The sequence below is a fragment of the Pseudorca crassidens genome, chromosome 9 (genome assembly GCF_039906515.1).
Source record: "Pseudorca crassidens isolate mPseCra1 chromosome 9, mPseCra1.hap1, whole genome shotgun sequence".
NCBI lineage: Eukaryota > Metazoa > Chordata > Mammalia > Artiodactyla > Delphinidae > Pseudorca > Pseudorca crassidens.
Window position 1 is genome coordinate 54,808,687 of NC_090304.1, and position 27,952 is coordinate 54,836,638.

General features: G+C 38.9%; 1 protein-coding gene across 1 annotated transcript; it reads right to left on the reverse strand.

The window, feature by feature from the left end:
- Positions 1–1,653: 1,653 nt before the first annotated feature.
- Positions 1,654–27,840, reverse strand: THAP12 (THAP domain containing 12). The gene is made up of 5 exons (XM_067750402.1): positions 27,475–27,840; positions 14,162–14,282; positions 10,423–10,530; positions 6,053–6,089; positions 1,654–4,544 (listed from the first exon to the last, which is right to left on the reverse strand). Exons 1-5 carry the CDS (start codon positions 27,561–27,563, stop codon positions 2,611–2,613), a joined length of 2,289 nt encoding a protein of 762 aa, XP_067606503.1. The 5' UTR covers positions 27,564–27,840; the 3' UTR covers positions 1,654–2,610.
- Positions 27,841–27,952: the final 112 nt, after the last annotated feature.

Below are 27,952 nucleotides of genomic sequence, written 5' to 3' on the forward strand. Positions count from 1 at the left end.
GGAGCGCAGACTCTTAACCACTGGACCACCAGGGAAGTCCCCAGAATTTTTTTTTAAATCGCACAAGGCTTTTATAGATACCCTAATGTGTTATTTTCTTTTAATTTCAATAATCTGATCCACTTAACTGTAAGGTATGTGTGTTTGTGTGTGTGTGGTTATAAATAAGTACAACTGTAGTCCTATGGGCCAACCCTAGGCTGTAAGCTCTGTAAGAAAGTGCATGTTATTGCCAGCACTTAACCCAGGAAGAAGCGTGGCACACAGTAAGCATTCAACTAATATTTGAGGAATAAACAGTCACTACATCAACCTCTTTCTGACTATCTAACTCGCAAAAACGATAATCTCTGTTTCATCTATGGGGAGACTACCATTGACTCAATCTATCTTCAAAGACCAGAGTTTGTGAAGATGCTTCTTAACAAATTAGGGTTTTCAAGCTTTCAATAAATTCTCAAATTAACTTTGAGAACATACAGAGATTATAAAAACAAGTGGTGGGCACCTTTAAAGCTTAACCAATGCTTGCAGCATGAACGTTTTGGATAAATTAGTATAGTTGACTGAAAACAGGGCCCTATTTTATAGCTCTGCCCATCAAGACAAGGTGTCTATTATCCTTACCCCTTCTGGGCCAGCCTCATGACTTGCTTTGACCAAAAGATGTGGTGAAAGTGATGTTCTGTGAGTTCTTGAGCCCAGGCTTTGAAGCTATTGCCTTTGCCTTCTTGGTACTCTGAGACCACCGTGCCATAAGCCCAAGATGAAAGACCACATGACAGGCCCAGCTGTCCCATCTAGGCCCCCAGCCAATCCACCAGCTGAATGCAGAGTCCAGATGAGACCAGCAAAAGAACCACTCAACTAAACCACAAAACTGTAAACTTTTTTTCTAAGCCACTAGGTTTTGAGGCACCAATTAAGTAGTAATAGATAATTGATAATAAATTACCTTAACCCTCATAGCACAAGCTTAAGTGTGGTTTTATAGTTGAGGAAATATACCCAGATTATATAATCTGCCAAGGTCACACCACTATTAAGTGTCCTAAGAACTGTATGCAGCGATTAAAAGGCCAGCTCTGTGTCTCTTTTTCGGTCATCCTGCCATCATGAACCCATCAGTTCTTTCTGTCAAGGACAGAGGCACCTCTTAGAGCTCTGGATATAAGATAAACTCTGTTATCTTTTTTACAGCCTGCATGGGAAATGTGTCCTGATTTGACACATCTGCCAGGTTTGTCCACAACAGGGAAATGCACTGCTATCAGTAAGACCCAGCACTCCGCAAATATACCCCCATCCTGTTTTCTGAAACTCAAATAACACTAACTTATCCCAACATAAAATAATGCAATGACATCTTTGCAATATTCATTCATTTACATTTTAGCCAGCAACAATTACGCAAACACTAACAATTTATATCAGGGGTCATACAGCATATAATACTTAAAATGTTAGATAAATCTTACATTTAATAATTTCACAATTAAAATGGCTTTTTTTTTATTCCCCCAAGTAGTAAACCATACACCAAAAGAAAAAAAAAAAGACCTGATCTTCAATTGTGAAGGTGAGAAATATTTTTGAAAAGAGAATTTACCACAAGAATCTGTTTTGTCCCCATCAAAAACAATGTACCTGAACTTTAAACAAAATTCACATTTTATTTAGGTTGAAATAAACTATACAAAATTGATTTTCTTCACCAAAAATAACAGCAATATTTTCTATATTATTCCTAGATAAACCACAAAACACTTATTTTTGTAGGTTTTCTAGGTTTTGTTTGTAAATCAAGATGAGGCAGTAGATATAGTCATGGAAAAAGACAGAAGAAAACAGACAAATCAGTTGTCAGTATCCATGGTCTCTGATCCTGTCTTGACCATGAAACAGAAGTGTTCAACGTATACCTGTCAAAAAGCTTATGAAGATGTAGGCTCAATAAAGGAATGTAAACAGCAACAATCAGATGTGGAACAACAATGGCAGGCTCTTCCATTCAAACTTTAACTATAACTTGTTCCTTCAACTTCATTTGATAAAGGCAAAATCTACACTGAAATCCCTGTTTGGTGAGCTCACACGTTTCTCTTACAGTCTGATCATTTTAACGGTCCCTTACAGATTTTTAACAGCATACTTAAAATTCCTACTATTCAAAGGTCAGTCATGAGCTTCACTGTAATGTTTTATAAAATGTATTCCTTCCTCCCATACCTCCTCAAAATTTATTTCTTCAAAGAAATGATAACTAAGTACCTGACAACTGGATCCACAGTGACAAATGTTATATCTAAAATGACTTAACTAATACAATTTCAAAGTGCCATTAGCAGAGATCACACAGAGTGTAACATGGTACTTTCAATGCTATCTTCTGGAAGAACAGTTAGGTCTCCAAAGCATGGGCCTTCAAACGGGCCATTTAAACAGGCAGATTATCAATGACTAATGTACTCAAAGGGAGGCCTACAGGTCAAGATATTCAGTGATTAAGTGGCCTACGTACACCTTACAACTTTTCTGTAAGATATTTTCAAATTTCTTACAGATTTTTTCAAATATCAAATATAAGAGAAAGCCTATGTTAAAAGTCTCTTAGGTATTTTCAATGGTTTCTGAATTATCTGTAGGAAGTTCTGACTTACTTGTATAGAGTTTGATATATGTATCCACCATTAAATCCAAATCGTGTTTTATATCAAAATTTATGTTAAGCAAAGCCAAGTTACTTGACCTTTGGTCTGTCAAAGTGTTCCTCAGGTATGCTTTGAGACGCTTTCGTCCATTTTCATAGCGTTCATTCTCAACCTTCATCACAGGAAGAATACACAGGACCTTCAGCAATGCATAAACATTAGGAAAAAACTTGATGTCTGGCAGATGAAGGGCTTCATAAATAGTGGATGGAAGTTCTATATCTTTCCCTCTGTGTTTCCACTTGATTCTCCAACAATGCAGCTCAGCAGACAGTGTGTCAGGATTAGGTAAATCACTTCTGTACATGTCAGCATGATGCTCCTCTGATGTATTGAATTTAAGCTGTCCCATGACTGAGGGTACGAGAGATAAGCATTTAAGAGCTTTGAGGTGTTGTTCTGAGAATATATCTTTCAGTTCCTGAATAATGTGTTCCACTGTTGGAACACTTAGAGTTTCTTTATAGTAACTCTCAGAGGTTAGCTGAGATTCCAGGTTACTGTGCTGAGCTCTGCGAAATTTCCCTGGGAGTTTCATCTGAATATCAAGTTTGGCTGCCAAATTTGTGGCTTCCTCAAACCAAAATTCATGATAAACTTCGATATTTTCCATCACTTCATTTAGTGAATGCAGCACTGCAGTCAAACTACTGGCTGCAAAGAAGACATCAGAAGTTTGCCCCTGAAGATTTTTCCCAAAGGCTCTTGTAAAAGATAGAACATTTTTAAGAACAACAATGGTAACGATGAAATCAAAATCTGTTACTGCACTGCAGAGTACAAATGCTCGGCCAGCTATACAGTTATTCCATCTAACATTTGTGTCACTATTTATACCATCTAAACATAAAACAAGTGCTTGTAGGAGGTCCACTAAGATTTCAAAAGCATCGTGCCTGCCTGTCCACTGAGAATGGCAAATTTCCTTCAGTTCTTTGCCCCTTTCTTCATTGTTCTGAAATAGGACAGAAATTACATTGTCAAGTTCTAAAAGCAGTTGTGGTGATCGATGGAAAAAAGAACAAACTTCCTCAATTGTTCCTAACGCGACAGATACTCCCATAACAGGCACTGATTTTGCCAACCACATATTTAAGGCACAGGAAGAGCAGAGTGTGTAGATAGCTTGGGGATATTTCTCTAAAAGTCTAGAAGCAACAACTTTCATTTTGGAAGAAAATCCACTGGACACAATGTAAGCCTGGCCACGACAGTACTCCATGTTTAATCCCCACTTCTCAGTTATCGTAGTGTGAAATTTCACAGCCAAAATTTCTGCATCAGCTTCATAAGGCAGGAAGCCCACAAATTCCTCTCTCAGGTTGTGAGCTTCGTCAACAAACCTCACCAACACAGGCAGGTGCTCTTCCCCTGCTATGTCCACCACGTCGTCAGTGACGATGGAAAAGAAGTGAGAGTCTCTCACTTCCCTGAGGGTTTCTTCCCGAATGCAGCTCTCACAGATCTCTAGCATCTGTTTCTGCTGTGTTTTTGAACAGAACAATGTGTTAACTGCTGTTGTCTCAAAGCGCTTTCTCAGAACCTCTTCACCAGAATTGATCCGGCACTCCAGCAGTGCTTGAAAGTTATCAGGAGTAAAGAGACCTTCTGGGATTTCATCAGCTTCATGTCCATCCAGAGGTATGTTCTGTTTTCCCATAAGAATCAAAATTTCAAATAAAGATTTTAAGTATTCTTTGTTTTCCTTCTCTTCAAGGGTTAAAGGTAAAATGTCTTCATCCTGCTCTTCACCCCCTTCTTCTGCACTGGGGTTCTGAGCATTGCTGTTGTTTATTTCCTTATGTTTTGGTTCCTGTTCAGAAGTTTCATCAACTGGAAAACAAAGAATTAATTTTATAAACAGGCTCATAAGGAATCATACAAACAAAAAAATTACATTTTTGATTGGTTAAATATTTAAAACCCACAAATTCATTCATTCAACACTCATTGGGTACCTACTGGACCACAGACTAGGATACACAGGTTAAGATACACTCTAGTGGAGGAGACAAACACTGTGAATGGATATATTTTAATCCTGTATGTCAATGCTATCATGAGAGGAACAATTTCTTATAAACTTAATAAGGCACATCATATATACAGAGTAATAAAAGATAGTCCACGTCCTCACAAAAAGGAAGGGGAAGAGAACTAATATGTACTGAGGCACTGCGTTGGCATTTTATACATAGCACACTGCTCCCTGTACAGGCACGTGGTATCAACCCCATTTGACAAATGAGGACAATAAATAATTGTCCAAGGTCACAGATGGAGGTGAAATTCAAATCCAAGCTTCTCTAGCTCCAAGGTACCTGCTGACATTGTTTCTATCAAACCATTAATCTACGCTTTTATATGGGAGATGAGACAATACAATATAAAGCATATTCATGCAATTTTTAGGGCTATATTAGAATATTAGAAATCTTAGCCTAATCTCTTCATATTTGGATGGGAAAACTGCGGCCCTGAGGTTAATAAGTCTCCTGACCATAGTCATACACACAACCCTGAAAGTCCTGACCCCTGTGGTCCCTTTAGGTTTATTTTTTAACCATCACGGGTTATTAGACACTCCAACAACAAAATGTGTGTAGTTTCCCAAATCTGGCATCCTGTTTCAAGGCACTGCACAGACTATCTTTCCCTCCTTTCTTTGCCTGAGTCCATGTCTCATCATCTATAAAGGGGGAAAATAATAGTACTTTCCTCAGGGCTACTATGAGAATTACATGAATTAATATAAGTAAAGCACTTATAATAATGACTTGGCACACAGTAAGCACTCAATAAAAAAAGTTATGTTAATAATAATAGTAGTAGGAGGAGGAGATAGGAAAGGAAGAGTAATAGTAATAACTGACAAGAACAGAAAAACCTTCCAGTCCTCATTCTTTAGTGACACAGCTCAGGCATCAGTACCTGGAGAACAGCTATTGTGACTCCTACTCTCTGTAAGCCCAAGTGTCTCAACAGCATTTATTCCTTAAATATTTACCAAGAACTTAGTATGCACTACACATTGGGTGGACAGAGATTCTGCTCCTTTCTTTCCCTACACTAGGACACTCTGCCTGTGTGCCTGCCATCCTTACCACACTGGGAGCACCTAGTGGAGAGAGAGAAGGCCAAGTGCATGCCATAGTGGCACTCAATAAAGACAAACTAAGACTTTATCTCACAGACAATTCAGACCACAGGACAATGCCTATCACACTCTTACATCATTCTCACAGTAGGTTTTTGGACATAAAACATATTTATTTGTCCTTACCAGGTCAAGGGCTTTTAAAAAGGCATTCAGAAGTTGAGTCATTAACACTATCACTTACTTTTTTTCTGTTTCAGTGTCCTGATTTCATCTTCACTCTAAATGACAAGAAAAAAATAACTTTGAGAAAACTGAACTCTAGTATTATCATCACAGACTCACAAGTAAAAAGCATATTATGAGTCAAATTTAATTCTTTTTTTTTTTTTTGGCATGCGGGATCTTAGTTCCCTAACCAGGGATCAAACCCGTGCCCCCTGCAGTGGAAGCGTGGGGTCTTAACCACTGGACCAACAGGGAAGTCCCAAATTTAGCTCTTTTAAGAGCATGAATTCTTCATAAAGAATACATTCTTCAAACAGACAGATGACAGGAAAACTGGAACAATGATTTGTTAATGACTCCAAGTTTATAATAAAATACTAGAGGATAAAGAATACATCATTTAACTTACTTTTATACCTATATCATCATAATTTGGGGTTACAAGTGTGTATTGGCTAATATTGATAAAAGGCAAGAAAGTATATGATGGCACTTGAGGTCAAATCCAAGGGGCCATAAACCATGCCCCCCGCCCAATCTAACCCCTGGGATTGCCATGTAAAAGGGAGTTGCTGGATCCCAGAACCTAATACAAAAGCTATAAGAAACCTCTGGGAAGCAGAAAGTGACAGTGTCAATATGGAAGAGAAATGGATACATATAGCATAGAGAGCCAAGTGACATATACAGGGTTAGACTGAGGAAGAACTTTTCAATTATGTCCTTTTCTCTCCCTCTAACCCACTAGAATTCTTAGATCATAACCCAACCCATTACTATTGTGGGGCATGAAAGCAGCAGTACCAGTGACAGCTGGAGACGTCAAGGTGCCTGCTGGGTAGCATAGGACATGATATTGATAACAAGAATGTCAGCAGGTTAGCCAATCTGAAACATTCCCTCCTTATCCTATGGGCTGTGGAGTTACAAGGATGGCATATCTGGAAGAGTGTGCCTGCTGTAAGATATCTGAGGTTCCTTGAGGGGCAGAGCAGGGAAATGGTAGCTACAGGATGGGAAGTCGTTGAGCTCTTCACCCCTGGTTCATATGACTAAGAAAAAAGCTGAGGTGGAAGACTGTTGTGTAGTGTCAGCATTCAACTATAAGAAATCCCAGAAAAAAACAAATAAATAGAGGAGAAGAAATGCATGAAGAAATAAAAACTGAAGATTTCTCAGAACTTTAAGATGTACATCTGGATAAGAAAAAAACCTCCCTTCTAGATACAGTTTAGTGAAATTTGAAATATCAAATATAAAGAAAAATGCTGAAGGCTGTGAAGGAGAAAAACGCAATCACCTAAAAAGGAACAAGAATCAGGCTGGCATCAGACTTTAATACCAATGATGGATGTAAAAAAACTAGAAAGAATATCACATAGACTATACATACCCTCTATGCATCAGTTAACAACATTTGGGGGAAAAAAGTTTTAAAAAATAAACCCATGTCTAGAAACTAAGAACAAAAATAATCTTATACTAAAGAAATAGGGGAAATTACAAAATACTCACAGATGAACAATAAAAGCACTATATGTCTAAAATTGTAGGATATAGCTAAAATATATTTAGACATTTATAGCTTTGAATACACATAAATGAGTTAAACATTCAAGAAGCTAAAAAAGAGCCAAAAAGTAAATCCTTCAAATCAAGAAGAAACCAATAAAACAGCTCATAAGTAAGGCAATCAGTGATAAAACTCACTACTGTTTCTTCGAAAAGACTACTAAAGTAATTTTAGGAGCAGAGAAAGGCAAGCGTCCTAAAATCCTAGATGAAGTTCATAAACTTTTGGAAACATATAGAACACAAGAAGAAAGAGAAACTACTAATAAACAAACAGAAATGGTAATCAAAATATTCCCTCATCCACCCAAAGCTCTGATGGTTTTACCAAAGTTCAACCTAACTTTCAAGAGCAGACAATAGCTACCCTATACAAGTTTTTCTGGAAAAATTAGGAGAGGGAAAAAAGAAAAGCTATCTAAATTATTTTATGAGGCTAACAGAACCTTGATATCATAACTGGATAAAAGGAATACATGAAAAGAAATTATAGGCCAACACTTATAAATGCAAAACCGTAGATAAAATACTGACCAACTGAATCAAACAGTGTATGAAAATGAAGGGAGATATACTGCAATCAATTAGGGTTCATCATAGGAATGCAAAGATGGTTCAACAACAGAAAATCCATCAATGTTATTCACAGCATTAAAGAACAAAAAAAAATGAGAACTCAACAGATGCAATGAAAGTATTGATAAGTTCAACAAGTTATGATAAAAACTGTGAATGTGAGGACTAGAAGGAAATGAAGGGAATTTCTTTAACTTCATAAAAATTATCTAACAATACCAACAAAACTATCATACTTAATGGAATAAGGCAAGTGTACCAGCAGTGACATTACTGGGACTACTCAATACAGTACTAGAGATGATCTTGACTAAACAATAACGACAGGCTACAGAAAAAATTAAAATTGGAAGAACTGAAAGAAGAGGCAAATTTGTCCTTATTTGTAGATGATACAATCAACTACATAGAAAACTCAGTAGACTACTAGAATTAATAAAAAGGGATCTTCAAAATTGGTGGAAACAATCTCTCAACCAGAAATACATTATCTATATCAACAAAAACCATAAGGTATTTAGGAAGTAATTAAGGTAATTGGGAGATTGGGATTGACATATATACACTACTATGTATAAAACAGATAACTAATAAGAACCTGCTGTATAAAAATTAAATTAAATTAAAAAAAAATTAATCTAAGGAAGGATGTACACGTTCTCTTCTAAAGAACTGCAACAGGGCTTCCCTGGTGGCACAGTGGTTGAGGGTCCACCTGCCGATGCAGGGGACACGGGTTCATGCCCTGGTCCGGGAGGATCCCACATGCCGCGGAGCGGCTAGGCCCGTAAGCCATGGCTGCTGAGCCTGCACATCTAGAGCCTGTGCTCCGCAACGGGAGAGGCCACAACAGTGAGAGGCCCAAGTACCACAAAAAAAAAAAAAGAACTGCAACAAAAACCCTGAATTTTTATCAAATTTTTTACTTTTTGCACTCCTGAAAGTGTTTTAATAGTCTTTTCAAAGAACCAGTAGTTTTGTCAATGATTGCTACTACTTGATAGCTATTCTATTGGGTTTTTTTTTTCAGTTTATGGATAAGACTAATTAACATTGGAAAAATATTAATTCAAAGTACTTATAATGAAAATCTCAACAGAATTTCTAGAACATGACAAAAGGATTCTCAAATTCACATGGACAAATAAAGGTCTACAAATAGCTAAGACAATTTTGAAAAAGAAGAATTAAGAAATCATCCTTTTTGAAAATAAGATATAATATAAAGCGATGGTAATTTTAAAAAGTGTGGTATAGCTGTAAACAAACAAATCTTCCAATGGAACATAACAGAGTTCCCAGAAACAGCCTTGCATATATGTAAACTTGGTATACGACAGAGGTGGCACCTTACACCAGATGGATTAACAGACCATTTGGGAAAACTTGATCTCTATTAAGAGAAAAATAAAATTAGGTCTCTACTGGACACCACACATACAAATTTAAATGGATCACAGATCTAAATATGAAAGGTAAACAGAGAAGAAAATGAGGAAAATTGGACAGTTATCTTAAAAAAGCACATAGTCGGTGGACTGAAATGACATATTAAGGGCACTAGCATGGATACAAAAGGGAGGGGAGGAAAGGAAATGGTAATAATGGAAGAAGGAAAGAAAATAAACAAACAAGGGGCTTCCTGGTGGCAATGATGACAGAAAGCAATGGTCTGAGGAGTCTGAGTAATTTAATTCTGTTCATTTGAGGTCAACAAAAAACAGACAGGTTTCAAGGATATCAAAGGTTTGTAAAAACATGCACAAAGATGCCACATACAGAGATTTAAAAGCTTTTTGTAAACCCTGTCAGTACTTAATAGTGATAGAATCCTTATTTCTAGTAAAACTACCCATGTCTTAACTTTCACTTATCCCTTTGTGCTTAATTCTGGATATATACCTCAGCCCCATTTTCTTTACTACAAAAGAAAAGGTGGGTTTCTTTTTTTTCTTCTTCCCTGGAAGAGAATGAGTTAGGAGCCTGTAATTAGCCGCATACTTTGGCTCAAGTCAACGAGTATCAATTGGCTAAATTTGAAGAAGATTTTCCAACGTAAATACTAAAACAAACTAATCATCTTATGTCCACACTACTTCAACAATAACCATAGCATTAATTTCCCATAATGCTACCTCTGGAGTAGATAGTAACTTGGTTCCATTTTTACATGAATGCATCTATATTTGATTTCATAATATTATAGAGGATAGGAAATCTGGAAGCACACTGACATACCAATTCTTTTATTCGTTTTCTGTGTCTACTGTGTGGATTATTCAAATGGCTGGTAAGATCAAATATTGTTGGTATTGCATTATCTCGAAGAACTGTCCTATAAGGGCTCTGAAAAAGAAAAATGTGTTAATTCAGAGACTGTCCTTAAGAATGTATCACACATAAATAAAATTCTAGTGTTAATGATTTCCCCAGTACTCCTTCAACTCTAATTCTAAAGTGTAGAGACTTGTAGAATGGATGATGTCAGTCCAGATCCACTTATTATTTCTAACTCTTTTTGCATTTGCCCTTCTGGCAATCTTACTACTATAAATGAAGGAACTGAATTGATGGTAGGCATAAAAAATAAAATGTATTTGCACTTTACATATATTTTTCTGATTCAATCTCCCAGCTACTTTTCTGTTCTTCTATGAGCCCACAAAACACAGCAGGCACAAAAGTTTCTCAAATAATCTATCCGCCTGTATGTTTTGTAATAATTCTTCCCTCCTTTACCTGCTGTTCACTCCACCTTTGCTACTATTACTGAGAAGCATCAAGGCACCATGAAATAATATTGGACTAGGACACAGGAGACTTAGGGGCTAGTCCAAATTCTACCAGTGACTCACTCTCAGACCCTGACTAAATCTTTTCCCTTTCTGGACTCAGTTTCCTCTTCTTAATAAAACTCAGGTACTGAATTAGATCAGTATTTCCCAAAATGAAGTTATTCACATACTAATGATCATAATGTTTGCCATTTCAGTTACACAACCATCTATACTTTTTCATAATCCACTCACTTTTTTAGTTAACATTATCTTAAGCAATAAAAACTATACAATAATGATTTGATGAGCTAGTTATACTTTTAACACATATTACAAAACTTCTAAAATAAAAATTGGTTCATGTGCCACCTGAAATCACTCATATACCACAAGTGATATACATAATCACACTTCTGCAAACACTGAACTAGGTATTTCTAAATTCCATTCTAATTCTAATGTTCTTATCATTGAAGGATGACCATTCTCTATCTTAATTCCTCTTAACCTAATCCAACCTGGCTAGAAGCTAGATGCATACTTAGATGGTGACAGTCTTCCACAGCCAGACCAGAGGAGGTCAGGTAGGGACAAGAAGTTTATTAAGAGGTAGAGTAACAGATGAATAACTGCTACTACATTTCCCTAGCTAGTCCAAAGAAACAGTGCCTTTAATTTCTTCCCAAATTTGCACTGAAATTTATTCCCAAATTTGCACTGATAAAAACAAAATACACTTCAGTTTAAAAAGCTTTTGTAGGAGCAGTGATTGTCTCAAAGATGACTAATAGGGCTTCCCTGGTGGCGCAGTGCTTGAGAGTCCGCCTGCCGATGCAGGGGACACGGGTTCGTGCCCCGGTCCAGGAGGATCCCACGTGCCGCAGAGCGGCTGGGCTCGTGAGCCATGGCCGATGAGCCTGTGCGTCTGGAGCCTGTGCTCCACAACGGGAGAGGCCACAACAGTGAGAGGCCCGCGTACAGCAAAAAAAAAATACAAAAAAAAAAAGATGACTAATAAAGCGTATTCAAATATATGCCAAACAAAAATAACAATTCCTATGTTTTTGCACCCAAGGAAAGGTTAGGAAAATATGATGGAAAAATATATAATTAAAGGGAACACACTATCTTAAGTTTCATCTGAAGAGTTGTTAAACACATTTGGGAAGAATTTCTATTTACAGTCAATATTTTCTAGTTCAATCCCAAGCCTCATAGAAAACACAAAGAAGAAAATCTATTTCTTAAGGATGTTCAGCTTCTAGTGTTGGGCCAAATATCCTGAGTCTACTACGGAGTTTGAATCAGGGATTGATTTTGGACACAATCAGGGAAGGGAACAAAAACTATACTATACCCCAAGTGTCTCATCTTTCCTACTTAGCAAACATCTCAAAAAGCAAAGATATCCACATACACAGTAAATTCTTGATATTTTACCAATTAAATAAAGAGAGGAGGGATAAAACATTGTAAAGACTTTAAAAATTCAAATAAAATTAATTTGCTACCAAGGAAAGATATTATAGACCAGAAAACAATATATGAATAAAAAACATGCAATTTTTTACATCTATTTATAAGTACACATGCCAATAAGGGTTATATTCAATTCATGTGCATGATAATTTTTATTCAGTATCAAGATTTAATCTTTATTAAGCTGATTTAAGGTTTGAGCATAAAGTAATGATCTTACTCTAGCATCAAAGATAATATCTGGCTCTTGTTGAACTAGCCACAAATGTTTACTGAGGAGATCTTAAATGCCAAACTAATGAAGTCAAAACTCTTAAAACATCTGGGTATAAGTATTAGATAATCCAGATTTAACAGCAATATCTTCTACATGTGTAGAAAGAAAATGTCTCACATTTGCATTAATTGATCCAAGATTAAAGAATTATGTAGAAATTTAAAAAGCGAAAATAGTTCTGTTCTATCCTCTAACTATAAGCAAGAATATGAGTAAACTATATTTTATATTTCTCACATTAGTCTTATTGGAATTAACTAATTAAGAGACCATATTTATTAATAAAATAAAAATGTAAAAATGCATACGGCTTGTGTATTTTAAATAATTTGGGATATTTTTACTTAATGTCAAGAACATAAAGTTTGCCTTTTAAACATATGAAATCTCTTATTTTGATCATTATTACCCTCTTAACAAAGCAAGGCAAAAATATCCCTCAAATATTTGTGATTAAACTGTTGAACCGGAATTGGCTCACCTCCCAATGACTTCACAAGTATCTGCTTCAATTAATTTTGAGAAATAAAATAACCCAATCATTCTTTAGTTTTCTGATGCCTCTGCAAAATGTATCTGAAAAAAATATCAAAATAAATTGCTGCATAACAATATATAGTGTACCTTCAAATCAAGTTTATGTCTATCCCAATAACTGAGATGATACATGTTTTAATACCTAAACAAGAATATATTATTTGTTTAACAAAACTGTCTTCCTAACTAGTTAAGTGTTTCAAGTCTGCTTCATTTCAATCAAATCTGTCCTATTTGTGCCTTTTATGAATCATAGCAATAACAGAATCACAGAGGGTTAAAAGTCTTAGACCTCAAGAATTATCTGATCTAATTTCTTCATTAGAAATTGGGGCTCAGAGAGGGGAAGTGACTTGGCCAAAATCACAGTTAACAGTAGCAAGGCTGAGAGAGTCAGGTTTTGATATGAAATTGCAAATTACTGACAGAAACGTTTTTTCACATTAATTGCATGATTTGCTTCCTGTTGTGTCCAGCAAATAAAAATTAAGGGTTGGTTCTAACAGTACATACAAAACTTTGAAAACAAAGAGCTCTATTCCTTGATGAAGATTTCACTCATAAAAAAGCTCTAGAGAAGCTGATCCAAATAAAAATGCCAACTTTACTTTAAATATACACATTTATACTCATCTAAAATTTTCTGAAGGCTACAAAAGAAGTTTAAAAGTGGCTACCTCTGGTGAGTAGGAATGGGGCATCAGAAACAGAAGGGTTTAGAAAATAAAAACAGGTTTTTAAGAACAAAATAGATACTATTAAGCTCCAAATTTGTCTTCATCTTAAAAAAAAAAAAGTGGCAGGCTGTAAGGATACTCTCCAACATTAATATATAAAGCTTTACATTCCAACCAAATAGTAAGTGAGAGAATACGAAACAAAAAAAACAAGCCCTCTGGTTACTTACAGTTCTACAGATCATAGAAGTCTCAAAGTGTTTGGCACACAATCGATAATGTTTATTTAGTTGATCAGGTGTTTTATCTTCTAAGTCTGCTCTCCTACAGTTCTCCACCCACTTCTGGCATCTATAAAAGTAAAATCAAAATACAATAATGGAATATGAGCTCAACACTTAAATTTCAGTATTCAGTTTTAAGGTAAATATCTATTATGGACAATGGATTCCTGCTCCCCTATAACCAAAGAACATAACATAATTTGGAGAAGCTGATTAATAAGAAAATGAGAGCTGGAAGAAACCTTAGAAATCATTTAGTACGTTCAATTAAAGACAAGGTTAAGAAGTAACTCACTCAGAGTCATGTACAAAATCAGCAGCAAAACTAGAACTTAAACCTGAATCTTTCAACTCCCAGGACATCCTAGCATCAGAGAGGACCCAATCATCAGCAATACAAGCAAAAAACTGCACAACCATGAGGCCAATGGCTTAACATTCCCCTCAGGATTTCAACTTAAACAAGCATATGAAAAGACACAGTCATGGTAGAAAATTAGTAAGTAGATGTTCTATAAATAACTAGTTGATTATGGAAGCATGATGGCTGTATTCATCTGCTTTATTATAAACATGATTATCTACAATGATGTACAAACTAGACTGCAAGCTCCATGAATGCATGGATTGTGTCTACACAATCTAGTACACAGACAATGTTAAAGATAGTGAATGAGACAAAGTCCACGTCCTCTTGGTGCTTAAATATCTGCAAAAAAACATCATCATCATCATCTTCTTCTTCATCATCATGCTTCTTCTTCTTTTTCTTCATCATCATGCTTCTTCTTCTTTTTCTTCATCATCATCATCATCATCACAATGCTTATTAAGCACTTATTAAGAGCCAGACACTATTCTAAATTATTTCCAAAGGGGATAGAAATGTTCTATGTACCTAAAAAGGCAAAAATAAGCTCTACTGGTAGAAATTTCAGGAAAACAAAATTGAATATAAGTTGATTAAAAAAAAGAAACAAAAACAAAGGGAGTACTATTATTATTATCCCCCTTGTGCAGATGAAGAAACGAAGGCACAGAAATGTTATTTGTTAAAGGTTACAACTAGATCTTTCCTTCATTCTTCAAGCTTCTAAGAATAAAAGTCCACCATGAATATATAGTGTCACAAACTTGAAAACATATTTATTTTATAATTACATCATAGTATATTTTCTTATGTCTTAACATTACAAATTTACCCCTAAACACACACAACACTCTGACACTTAATTTGCTCCACTCTCAGTATGTAAAACCATGGTGAAATGTCGATTACCTAACCTAAAATAAAACCACACCTAAATTGTTCAGCATCTCATTTGACCAAGAAGTAATACTATACACAGTAATGATGACTAAGATGTCCATATTTTAATCATAGTTTTACACAGCTGTACAATATGATTATAAATATTTCATGTTTCAACATCTAAATTATTTGGTATAAAAACTCTCACCATAAAATAATTTGCCATATTGCTAGAGTTAAGTTTGTTTTTTAATACTTAAATCTCTGAAGACCTTCTACACAGAACACTACTGTCTGTATTATTTCTCAACTAAGTTGAAGTAGCTTTCTGGTAAAAAGAACACTCAGATTCAATCAAGAAAGGTTGAGCATCACTTTGTTATAAAGCAGAAACTAACACACCATTGTAAAGCAATTATACTCCAATAAAGATATTTTAAAAAAAGAGAAAGGTTGAGCAGAGAGGCCAATTAACTACACCTACATGTTCCATATCAAATACCTAGAAATAAACCTAGTGAAAGATGTGTAAGACCTGTAGCAGAAAAATTTTTTTTAAATAGCTTAAATAAATGGAGAGATATACAAGTTCATGGATTGGTACACTGAATCCTAAAGATACTGGACTTCCCTCGTGGTGCAGTGGTTAAGAATCCACCTGCCAATGCAGGGGACATGGGTTCGATCCCTGGTCCAGGAAGATCCCACATGCCGCGGAGCAACTAAGCCCGTGCACCACAACTACTGAGCCTGCGCTCTAGAGCCCACGTGCCGCAACTACTGAGCCCTTGTGCTGCAACTACTGAAGCCCGCAGGCCTAGAGCCCGTGCTTCACAAGAGAAGCCACCCAATGAGAAGCCCGCGCACCACAACGAAGAGTAGCCCCCACTTGATGCAACTACAGAAAGCCCGCATGCAGCAATGAAGACCCAAAGCAGCCAAGAAAAAAAAAAAAGATATCAATTCTCCTCCAAATGATTTACTGATTTAATACAATCACAACAAGTTCTTTTGGGCATGTCTCTCTGTGTGTGTGTGTGTGCGTGCGTGTGTGTGAGAGTCAGAGAGAGAGAGACAGAGAGAGATACAGAGAGAAATGACAAAGATCATTCTAAAACTTTACACAGAAATTCAAAGGACCAAGCATAGTCAAGACAATCTTGGGGGAAAAAAGTTGAAAGACTTATACTACCAGACAGTAAGACTTATTATAAAGGTTATTAAGACAGTGTGGTTGGTATTGGCACAAGGATAAAACAATGGAACAAAATTGAGAGCTGTGGATGCTTAAGACAAAGGTAACACTGCACAGCAGTGAAGTCAAATTTTTTCAATAGTGCTGAATGGGATATCCATATGAAAAACAATGAATCTTGACCTGTATTGTTACACCATATACAAAAAAATAAATTCCAAGTGAATTGTAGATCTAAATATAAAAGGTAAAACAAAGTTCCTAAAAGATAACACAGTAGACCATCTTCATCACCTTGGCACAAAGATCTCTTAAAAAGGCAACAGAAAACATAAACTCTAGAGGAAAAGATGAATACATCAGGCTACTTTAGAGTTAATAACTTTTCTTCATTAAAAGAAGTCACTTAAGAGTGAAACGGCAACCCACAAAATGGAAGAAGGTATCTGCAATACACAAATCCAACAACGAATTCATATCCAAAATATATATGAAGAACTCCTACAAATAAATCAGACAACCCAATATAAAAATGGGCAAGAGACTTGAACAGGCAATTAACAATAAAAAGCTGGCCAATACACATGAAAAAAATGCTCAGTAAAAAAAAAAAATAATAATAGGACTTCCCTGGTGGAGCGGTGGTTAAGAATCCACCTGCCAATGCAGGAGACACGGATTCAAGCCCTGGTCAGGGAAGATCCCACATGCTGCGAAGCAACTAAGCCCATGCGCCACAACTACTGAGCCTGCGCTCTAGAGCGTGCGAGCCACAACTACTGAACCCACGTGCCACAACTACTGAAGCCCGTGTGCCTAGAGCCCATGCTCCGCAACAAGAGAAGCCACCACAATGAGAAGCCCCTGCTCACGGCAACTAAAGAAAGTCCTCATGCAGCAATGAAGACCCAACACAGCCAAAAATAAGATATAAATAAATAAATTAAAAAAAAATAATAAACAATTTTTTCAAAAGCTCAATCTCATTAGTCATGAGGAAAATACTAATTAAAACTGTAAATATTACTACATACTCATATGAATGACTATGATATAAAAAATATAATACCAAATGTTGATGAGAAGGTGAAACAACTTGGCCCATCAAGGGTGGAAAGGATAAACTGTGGTATACTATTATATATAGACTACTATGGCAATGGGAATGAATGAACTAGCTAGATCTCACAAACATAATGTTGAGCACAATAAGCCAGGAGTACATACTATGTGATTCCTTTCATATTAAGTTCAAGAGTAGGCAAAACTCATCTATGGTGATTGTGCAGAAAAAGAGTTAACACAGCAGGCCTGAGACTGCTATCCTCAGAAAGGCTTGTTTTTAAGGCTGGTCTTTTGGCTGATGTCTGGGAACTTGGCTGGTAAACAGTTTCCTACACTGACATAAAACTTCTTCTAACTGATAAGGTGACTTATGGCGCCTAGACTGTGCAAACAGTATGACCTTTAATGAGCACCTGCCTTCCTTCTGGGAGTCTGGAATTTTAGCATATGCTAAGCAGAGTGTGTCTAAATGACCAGACCTCAATAAAAACTTTGGGCACTGGGTCTCTAACGGGCTTCTCTGGGCAGAAACATGGCAAACATGTTGCATTTTCATTGGTGGGGAAAGTGGGATCTGAGTGACCCCTCAAGGGAGGGAGAGAGCATAAGGAAGCCTACACATGGATCCTTCCATACTCTACCTGTATCTTTTTCTGCTCATGATCCAGATGTGTGTTCTTATTACATTGCTGTAATAAATCTTAGCTGTGAGTACAATTAAACACTGAGTTCCATGGGTCCTGGTAAATCTCTGGATATGGGGGTGGCTTGGAGACCCCCAAAACGGTAATGATAGTGAGAACAGTGGATACATTTGGGGAGAGGTAATGACTAGGAGTGGGCACAAAGGAGGCTTCTGAGGTGCTCGTAATGTTCTATATCTCGAATGTAACCTGGGTATATTCATTTTGTAAAAATTCATCAAGTTCTAGACTACCATTTTTGCACTTTTTCCTATGTATGTCATATACCAATAAAACAGCTCCCCATCACTCTTCCCCTTCTCCTCAATAACCAACTAATCTAATGTGTGTGAAGTCAAACAGCGTCTATTATGGGGGAGAGTAGGGCCACAGGGGAGAGGAAGTTTGGGATGTTAGTAACATTCCATTTTTTTTAAATCTGGGTAAAAGTTTCATGGACATGTTACTCTGAAAATCTAACAAGCCATACACTTATGATTTGTGATCTTCTGTATATATATGTTTTACATCAATAAGTTATAAAAATTACATATAACCACAAGCCTTTTTTACATGCATACATGTATTTGTTTTGTTTTGTTTTGTTTTAATAGTAGTTATGAGACTTGTGGCTACATCTTGGGGGTTTTTTTCATACATGTATTTGTGTATGTGTTAAGATGTATATACACACTTACAGTTATCTCTCAATTATTTTTTTTAACCAGCGTCTTCCCTGTCCTAGCTCTCCTTGTCGCTGTTCTGTGCCCTGTACTCCAGATTCTGTAGACTTTTTTTTTTCCCTTGGCAGAGTGTAATGACTCCCCAAATCCATCTACTTCCAAACTAGTCTTCCCTTTCTCTCACCCCTTCTCCAAGTGTAAAATGCTTTTAAAAAGCCAATTTGAGAATATCTTTCCCTGCTTAAGATCCTTTAGTGACTTCCCGTTACCCTTAGGATAAAGAACCTCACGTCTCATAAGATTCTGTACAATCTAGATCTTGTCGACCTTTCCCTCTTCATATCGCCACCCACCCTTGCACTCTGCCCCCTCACATGCCTTACTTCAGTTTCATGAATGCACTGTGATCCCTTTTATTCTAGAGCTGTTCCCCATGCTGTTTATTCAACCTAGAATCCTCTTCATTGCTTTTCACTTCCTTTCCAAAGCCTTTGCAAACATCAGCCGTCAGATCTTAGCTCAAACGTCACTTATTGAGGAAAACTTTTCAGATTTGAAGAGTATGTACCCCCACACACACACCCAGATAGGTAAAACTCCTCTACCTCTCTGTACAGTAGTCTCCCCCTTATCCGTGGGGATATATTCCAAGACCCTCAGGGGACGCCTGAAACCACGTATAGTACCAAACCCTATATATACTATGTTTTTCCAATACTAACGGGTGGGTAGTGTATACAGTGTGGATGTGCTGGACGAAGGGATGATTCACATTCTGGGCAGGACAGAGTGGGACGGTGCAAGATTTCATCATGGCTACCCAGGACAGCTAAAAGTTATGAATTTCATCCTGCCAAATCCAATGGTCACTTTCTATCCTCACTTTCACTCTTTCAGTACTATTCAACCATCATTGACCACTCCTTTTTAAGTTTTGTTTGTAATATTTTCCTTCAATGGTCTTCAACTTATGCAGAATTTCCAAACCATATTCCAAGGAACACTAGTCAAAGAACTGTTCCAATAAAAAAAGAAAAAAGAAGGTTTCACGGTCAAGTAAGTTTGGATAATATTACATACTTTATCCTACATTTGGGGTTTTAGATATTCCTGTAGGACCTTGAATAAGTTAGCTAACCTCTCTGTGTCTGCTTTGCTCATCTGAAAGTGTTCCCAGTGAATTTAAGGTTCTTGCCTCCTCGCAAAAGAATGTGAAGATGATGTGATAGGTAAGAAGTAGATTTACTGGACTTCCATGGTGGTGCAGTGGTTAAGAACCCGCCTGCCAATGCAGGGGACACGGGTTCGAGCCCTGGTCCAGGAAGATCCCACAAGCTGCGGAGCAACTAAGCCCGTGCAACACAACTACTGAGCCTGTGCTTTACAGCCCTGCAAGCCACAACTACTGAAGCCCGGGTGCCTAGAGCCTGTGCTCCACAACAAGAGAAGCCACTGCAATGAGAAGCCCACGCACTGCAACAAAGAGTAGCCCCTGCTCGCCGCAACTAGAGAAAAGCCTGTGTGCAACAACAAAAGACCCAATGCAGCCAAAAATAAATAACTAAATAAATTTTTAAAAAGAATGGGATTTATCTAGAGAGAAACACACTCTACAGTGTGGGCCATCTCAGAAGGCGAGAGGCCTTGGGAAACACACTCCATAGACAGAGTGTGGGCCATCTCAGAAGGCAACAGAACCTCAAAATATGGCATCGTTAGTTTTTATGGGCTGGGTAATTTCATAGGCTAATAAGTGGGAGGATTATTCCAACTATTTGGGGGGGGCGGGGAGGGGGCGGGGATTTCCAGAAATTAGGCCACCTCCCACTTTCGGGCCTTTTATGGTTGGCCTCAGAACTGTCATGGCGCTGGTGGGTGTGTCATTTAGCTAATATATTACAATGAGCATATAATGAGGCTCAAGGTCTACTGGAAGTTGAATCTTCCGCCATCTTGGATCTAGTTGGTTCTAACCAGTTTTTGTCATGTCCTATGGCTAGCTGGTTCTAATAAGTTTTTGTCATGTCCTATGGCTATGTCATTCTTTTAAAGGTTGTGCCCTGCCCCCTTCCCTCCTGTTTCAAACTATCTCAAAATTTATTGCAAGGGTTAATTGAAATAGTGTACATAAAACACATAGAATAGTACCTGGCACACAGAATAAAGTATTCTCTAAGTATTATTGTTATTATTACAACTCACAGCATTGTTTGGAGGATTAAATGAGAGCATATGAAAGTACTTTAAGACTGTACCTTACAGAAGGGATTCTCAAACTTCGTAATCGCAGGACCCCTTTACCTCTTAAATTATTAACTATCTAAAGAACTTTTGTTTATGTGCATTTTACCTAACAATGTTCATAATTATAGAAACTAAAACTTAGAATTTTAAAAAATATTTATTAATTCATTAAAAATAGCAATCCCATTACATGTTAACATAGAAAACATTTTAATAAAATAACTATTTTTCCAAAACAAAAAACATTTAGTGAAAAGAATGGCACTGTTCACCATCTTTGCAAATCTCTTTAATGTCTAACTTAACAGAAGATACCTAGATTCTCACATCTGCTTTTGTATTTAATCTGTTGCCAAATGTTATTCTAGTTGACTTCAACCAAAGACAACGACTCCTCAATGCCATGTAGTTTCAAAGGTTATTACAATATTCCTCTGTTTCCCATTTAGTTGTGGATGTTCTTTGATAGGACACTGGAAGTCCACAAGTGGTGGTTTCTTAAAGATTAGCTGCAATGTGGAATCTGAAACCAGACCAATGAGACTTTTCACACTGTTTCATTAAAATCCATTAGTCTAACTTGCACTTTGAATAGAACTTTTATCCATGCATGTCTTTGTAAAATCATGAATTTATCAGTTTGAGTTAGGCAGACCATCGGAATGGTAACACATTTCACTATACAATATATTAAAAGTCACGTTTATCAATATCACCACTGATCGCATCAGAAAAGTCTAAATATTAGAGAGCTGTCAAGCTCAAAGTGATGAATATAAATTTTGCAAAATTCTAATTTTTCCTTGAATGCTTGGCTGTCAGTTGCTTTCCTTGAAGTGGCAGGCTTATTTTTGTTCATTTCCAAGAAAATATCTACCAAACACCTGCATCTGAATAATCTCAGTTAGAAAATTTTATAGAACACAAAATGTAATTTATCTGAGCAGTGATTTCACAATGTTACGTAGCCCCTAAAAAACTCCACTGTGCACTCCTGAGAGAATGAGCATGAAAAAAGCAAATAATATCAGTGTTATTATGAAGTAGTTTTTACCTTGTAGACTCCTTGAAAGGGTCTTGGAGACCCTCACAAGTGCCTGGGAAACCACCGTTTCACATTTTACATCTTAGAGCACATCAACTCTCAATTAACTTTGATTAAATTACCAAAGAAACTTGGAAGACCTCACTAGCTCAGGGATGAGTCAGTACTAACTGCCTGAGGAGGAAGGAGAGCCCTTTAACTGCCCAACTCTCTCTAATAATAAGAGCAATTCATTAGCTCTACCTTTACCTGGTCTGGGGATGAGTTCCACTGTAACCTGCCCCCAGGTTCCTGCCAAGCTTGGGCATTAGTCAAGCCATCCTGGGGCAATCATGATTCAGGCGTTTTTCTTTTTAAACTTTAACTTTAGGTAATCTATCTCCCTGCCACTGCCCTAAGGTGAGTTGATTCTATTATTTTATATTTTTTAAAAAGTACATTAATGCCACTTTTTCTAAACCAATGAAATATTAGAGCATGAAATTCCACATAGTGCCGTTTATTGATTACACTCTTGAATTTTTTTTTTTTTTTTGCGGTACGCGGGCCTCTCACTGTTGTGACCTCTCCCGTTGTGGAGCACAGGCTCCGGATGCGCAGGCTCGGCGGCCATGGCTCACGGGCCCAGCCGCTCCGCGGCATGTGGGATCCTCTCGGACCGGGCACGAACCCGTGTCCCCTGCATCGGCAGGCGGACTCCCAACCACTGCGCCACCAGGGAAGCCCTACACTCTTGAATTTTAAGTTACCTCTAAATAGATGTTTCTAAAAGTGTGCAAGGCATTTATAAATATGAATGGGAAATGTACTATTTAATAGCATTAAATATACTTATCTTTATTGTTAGTTAACAATGTGAGTTAACTTTTGAATAATAGGTAGGGTGGCAATGTCACCTTTTATCAATCCTCCCTACAACCCATTTACAGAAAAAAAAAAACTAGTTATAATCACTAACCCTAAGAATACTGTTATTAATTCAATAAACAACTCTGGAAACTATGTACTCCTTTATTATAATTAACTCTGGGCACAGTGGAAAAAACTGTCAAATTCAGTAGAATTTGAAATCCTATAGTATTGACCTTTGGTTCAGAAAAAAGTTAAGACCTTTAATACACTGTTAAGTAAAATAAGCCAGACACAAAAGGACTATTATTGTATGATTCCACTCACAGTATGAGTAGAAAGTACCTAAAACAGACAAATTCATGGAGACTGAAAAGTTGACTGGGATATGAGGAGTTATTGCTTAATGGTTAGAGTTTTTGCTCAGGGTAATGAAAAAGCTGTGGAAATAGAGAGTGGTGATGATTGCAGAACACAGTGAATGTAACTAATGCCACTGAATTATACACTCAAAAATAGTTTTAAAAAAATGGTTAAAATGGCAAATTTTATGTTATACTACTGCCATTTTTTTTTTTTTTTTTTTTTGTGGTACGCGGGCCTCTCACTGTTGTGGCCTCTCCCGCCGCAGGGCACTGGCTCCGGACGTGCAGGCTCAGCGGCCATGGCTCACGGGCCCAGCCACTCCGCGGCACGTGGGATCTTCCCGGACCGGGGCACGAACCCGTGTCCCCTGCATCGGCAGTCGGACTCTCAACCACTGCGCCACCAGGGAAGCCCACTACTGCCATTTTATATAAGGGACTTGAGCATCCATGGATTTTGGTATCCGCGGTGGTGGGGGGGGTCCTGGAATTAGTCCCCTGCAGATACCAAGGGACAACAGTATATTTTTATCAAAAAATTTAAAAATTAATAATGTAACATACCAAAAGCCACTGAATTGCACACTTTAAGTGGGTGAATTGTACGGTATGTGAATATCTCAATAAAGATTTTTTTAAAATAAATTTACTTATTTTATTTATTTATTTTAGGCTGCATTGGGTCTTCATTGCTGGGCACGGGCTTTCTCTAGTTGCAGAGTGGGAGCTACTCTTCGTTGCGGTGCACGGGCTTCTCATTGTGGTGGCTTCTCTTGTTGCGGAGCACAGGCTCTAGGCGTGGGCTTCAGTAGTTGTGGCTCACGGGATCTATAGCACAGGCTCAGTAGTTGTGGCGCACGGGATTAGTTGCTCCGCGGCATGTGGGATCTTCCCTGACCAGGGCTTGAACCCGTGTCCCCTGCATTGGCAGGCGTATTCTTAACCACTGTGCCACCAGGGAAGCCCAATAAAGATGTTTTCTTAAAAAAATTAAGAAAAGTTCATAATTTGGTCTTGAAATACTCAAGGGGCTCTTACATAAAAAGGGCACCAGGGACCTCCTTGGCGGTCCAGTGGTTAAAACTCCACACTTCCACTCTAGGGGGCACGGGTTTGATCCCTAGTTGGGGAACTAAGATCCCGCATGCCGCACGGCAAGGCCAAAAATAAATTAAATAAAATAATAAAATTTAAAAATAAAATAAAACAGGGAACAGCTTTGTTCATTGTCACCCTAAGAACAAAACTAGGACCTCCCAAACATAAATTATAGGGAGGCACATTTCCACTCAATAAAAGGAAGAAACAATAGCCAATGCTGTCCAGAATCCTCAAGTATCCCCTCACAAAGCAGAGAAACTGGTACTGGGGGTGTTTTAGCAAAGGCTCACCTGTCAGAAATGCGCAGGATCCCTAAAGGGTCCATAAAAAATTTGACATGAAATTGTGTCGATGTCTTCTCTCAACGGTCCTTACATTAGATTCCCAAAGGGGACAGAGACCCAAAAAAGGTTTAAAAGCCACTATTCTTGAGGGAATTCTGACACTTCAAAGGATACTGCACTAGATCTAAAAACTCCTTCCAAATCTGAGACTGTAAGCCCCTAAAGGACATACTCCCTGACTAAGAAGTATAATGAAAAGAGTATCCACTACCTATGAACATGAACAACCTGTGGTCCAGAATTGACTAGTGGTGTCCTCATTACGCAAGTGAAATATACTCCCAATTTGTCTCAAAGGAAGATAATGCTGAATGGAGTGAGGCTCAGGCAGATTAAGATGCTCCTCTTCTCTGCTCCCACAGAACCCAACAGCTTTTCCTCACTCTCTTGAGCTAGTTCCTCCTCATCTCCCGGAATTTTAAACACTAGGAACACCCCAGGGCTCAATCCTCATACCTACTCTGCTTTATTTACCTGGTTCCACGGTTTTAAATACCCTCTATAAATTGAGAACACCCATATTTACAATCTCCAGTCTGGAAGTCTCTAAATTCCTGACTTGTATATCTTTTTATGGTTTTAGCTCTTAAATATTTAGATCATTGATCTAAATATGGACCATTTTGAGTTCACTGATGTATATAGTATGAAGACATCTATTCTTGAATGTCTATCAGGCCTCTCAAACTTCACATGTCCTAAACCAAACTTTTAATATTCCTCCACCAAACCTGCTCCTCCCTGTCTTCCATAGCTCAATAAAGGCTCAGATTAAAAATCTTAGAGTCATTCTTGACTTCAGTTTTTCTCTTACAACCTACATCTACACCATTAACAAATCCTGTTGGTTTCACCTTCCAAAATATATCTCAAATGCAACTACTTACCACCTCCTCCTCTATTAACCTGGATTATCGCAATTGCCTTTAACTGGCCTTTCTGCTCCCACCTCTGCCTCCCTACAATGTATTTAACAAGTACCCAGTGATCCTGTTTAAAGTATACGTCTCTCCCCTCTAAACCCTTCCACGACTTCCTATTTCACTCAGTATAAATGCCATAGTGCTTTCCACCGCCTACAATGGCCTACACAATTTGCCCCTACCACATACACACACACATTTTTCTGGTCTCATCTTTTCCTCTCCCTCCTTCCTTAAACCAGCTTTAGCAGTCCAACCAGACTTCTGGTTGACCTCTAACAAGCATGCCCTGCCTATGCATTTACTGTTTCCAGAGACTGAAATGCTCTTCCCCTAGATACCTCCATGGCTGACCCCCTAACCTACTTCTGGTCTTTGCTCAAATACACCCTCTTAGTGAAGCCTTCTCTGATAATCCGATTTAAAATAGCAATCGTGCCTCCCCTGCTACTCCTATTCCCCTACCCTATCTCCCATCAAACACTTGCTTTTTCTCCATAGTATTTATCACCGTCTGACACAAGGTATATTTACTTATTTCACCCCACTAGAACGTGAACTCCATGACAGCAGGGACTTCGATTTATTTATCTGTACCCTCCCAGTGCTCAGAATAATGCCTAGTACCTAGTAGGCCTTCGATAGATATTTGTAGAACTAATAAACAGCATGCTATATTATAATCGCTTGCTTACATATCTGCCTCCTTAATGGACTGTAAGCTTTCTGCAGGCAGCACCGCTACCTCGTTCACTGTGAATTTCCAGTACCTCTAATGTTAGTGCCCTAGCACACAGTAGGTGTTGATCTGAAATGAATGAATCAACAAGGGATGCCAAGGAAAAAATCCTCAGCCTTTCAAACACAGTCCCTACTCTACCACTCTCTAAATACAAGTCAGAGCGTGTGGGTTACCTCAGAGAAGAGGTTTCAATACCAACTCCCATGCCCTCTTGCGTACCCCGCCCCCGCCCCCCGTTATCCCCACATTAACCAAGTGAGATAATGAGTAACGGTCAGAGCCAGAATATGAACCATGAACAAGTCCGAAGGAGGGAGTAGTTGTGACCTGACTTGAGATCAAAGGTGGCCGGACTCCAAAAAGAAACACTGTCCCGGGGGTAGAAGGGCCCCGGTGACCACAACCATAGAATCCAAGTCCCTCTTTTGACAGCTGGGGAAACTAAAGCCCAGGGAGGACAGAGACTTGTCCGAGGTCACACGAGCTCATCAGGGCGAGAACCCACCTTACCCCGCCCTCGCCGCCCCAGTTGCCTCTAATTTCGGGTGGAGCCCTACGCGCCGAGCCCCCGCGGGCGCACGTGCTCCAAGGCCCTAGAGCGCCACCCCGTCCACGGCTAGAGGCCCGCTCCCCACCTCGGAGCTGGACTGGGGTCGACAACTGTGCCCCCCCAGCCCCTCTTAGCCCCGGAGCCTGCCCGGGGTCGGCGGTTGGCAGCGCGCATCGCGGAGGAGGGCCCGGGCTGCCAGCTCCGCGCCCACCGCTCACCTGGCTGGATCCCGCGGGAACCTGAAAAAGGCCAGGTCCGACTGCGTGCTCTTCCGCGTGCAGTTGGGGGCCGCGCAGAAGTTCGGCATCGTTGTCTGCCCGCCGGCCGGCCCAGCCCTCCCCTCCCCGCCTCCTCAGGGCAGCCCGCCCGCCCGTCGGGGCCGGGGAGGGGAGCCAGGCCGGCCGGCCGGCTCGTTAGGGCCGGCGCGCCGGGGGGAGGGGCGGGCGGGAGAGAAGCCGCGAGGGGCAGGAGGGGCGCCGCGGTCCGAGGCCGGGCTGGGGATGCGGCTCGACAGTGCTGTGAGCGGCCGGGAGGATTTACCGCCGCCGCCGCCGCTGGTGCACCTCCCGCCCGCCCGGGACGCTGCCGCCTCCTTCCCACAATGCACCCTGGCGCCCGTGGGTGCCCTCTCTTCCCTCAGCCTTCCTCCCCGTCCCCTCCTTTCCGCCGACTTCTCCGTAGGCGGGCACGCGCAAG

Excerpts from the sequence above, each read along its gene's own strand:
- THAP12 (XM_067750402.1), bottom strand. The coding sequence starts at position 27,563 with ATGCCGAACTTCTGCGCGGCCCCCAACTGCACGCGGAAGAGCACGCAG. Across the intron at positions 6,090-10,422 it reads GAAAACGAATAAAAGAATTG|AGTGAAGATGAAATCAGGAC; the intron begins GTATGTCAGTGT and ends CTTGTCATTTAG. Across the intron at positions 4,545-6,052 it reads GACACTGAAACAGAAAAAAA|TTGATGAAACTTCTGAACAG; the intron begins GTAAGTGATAGT and ends TTTGTTTTCCAG.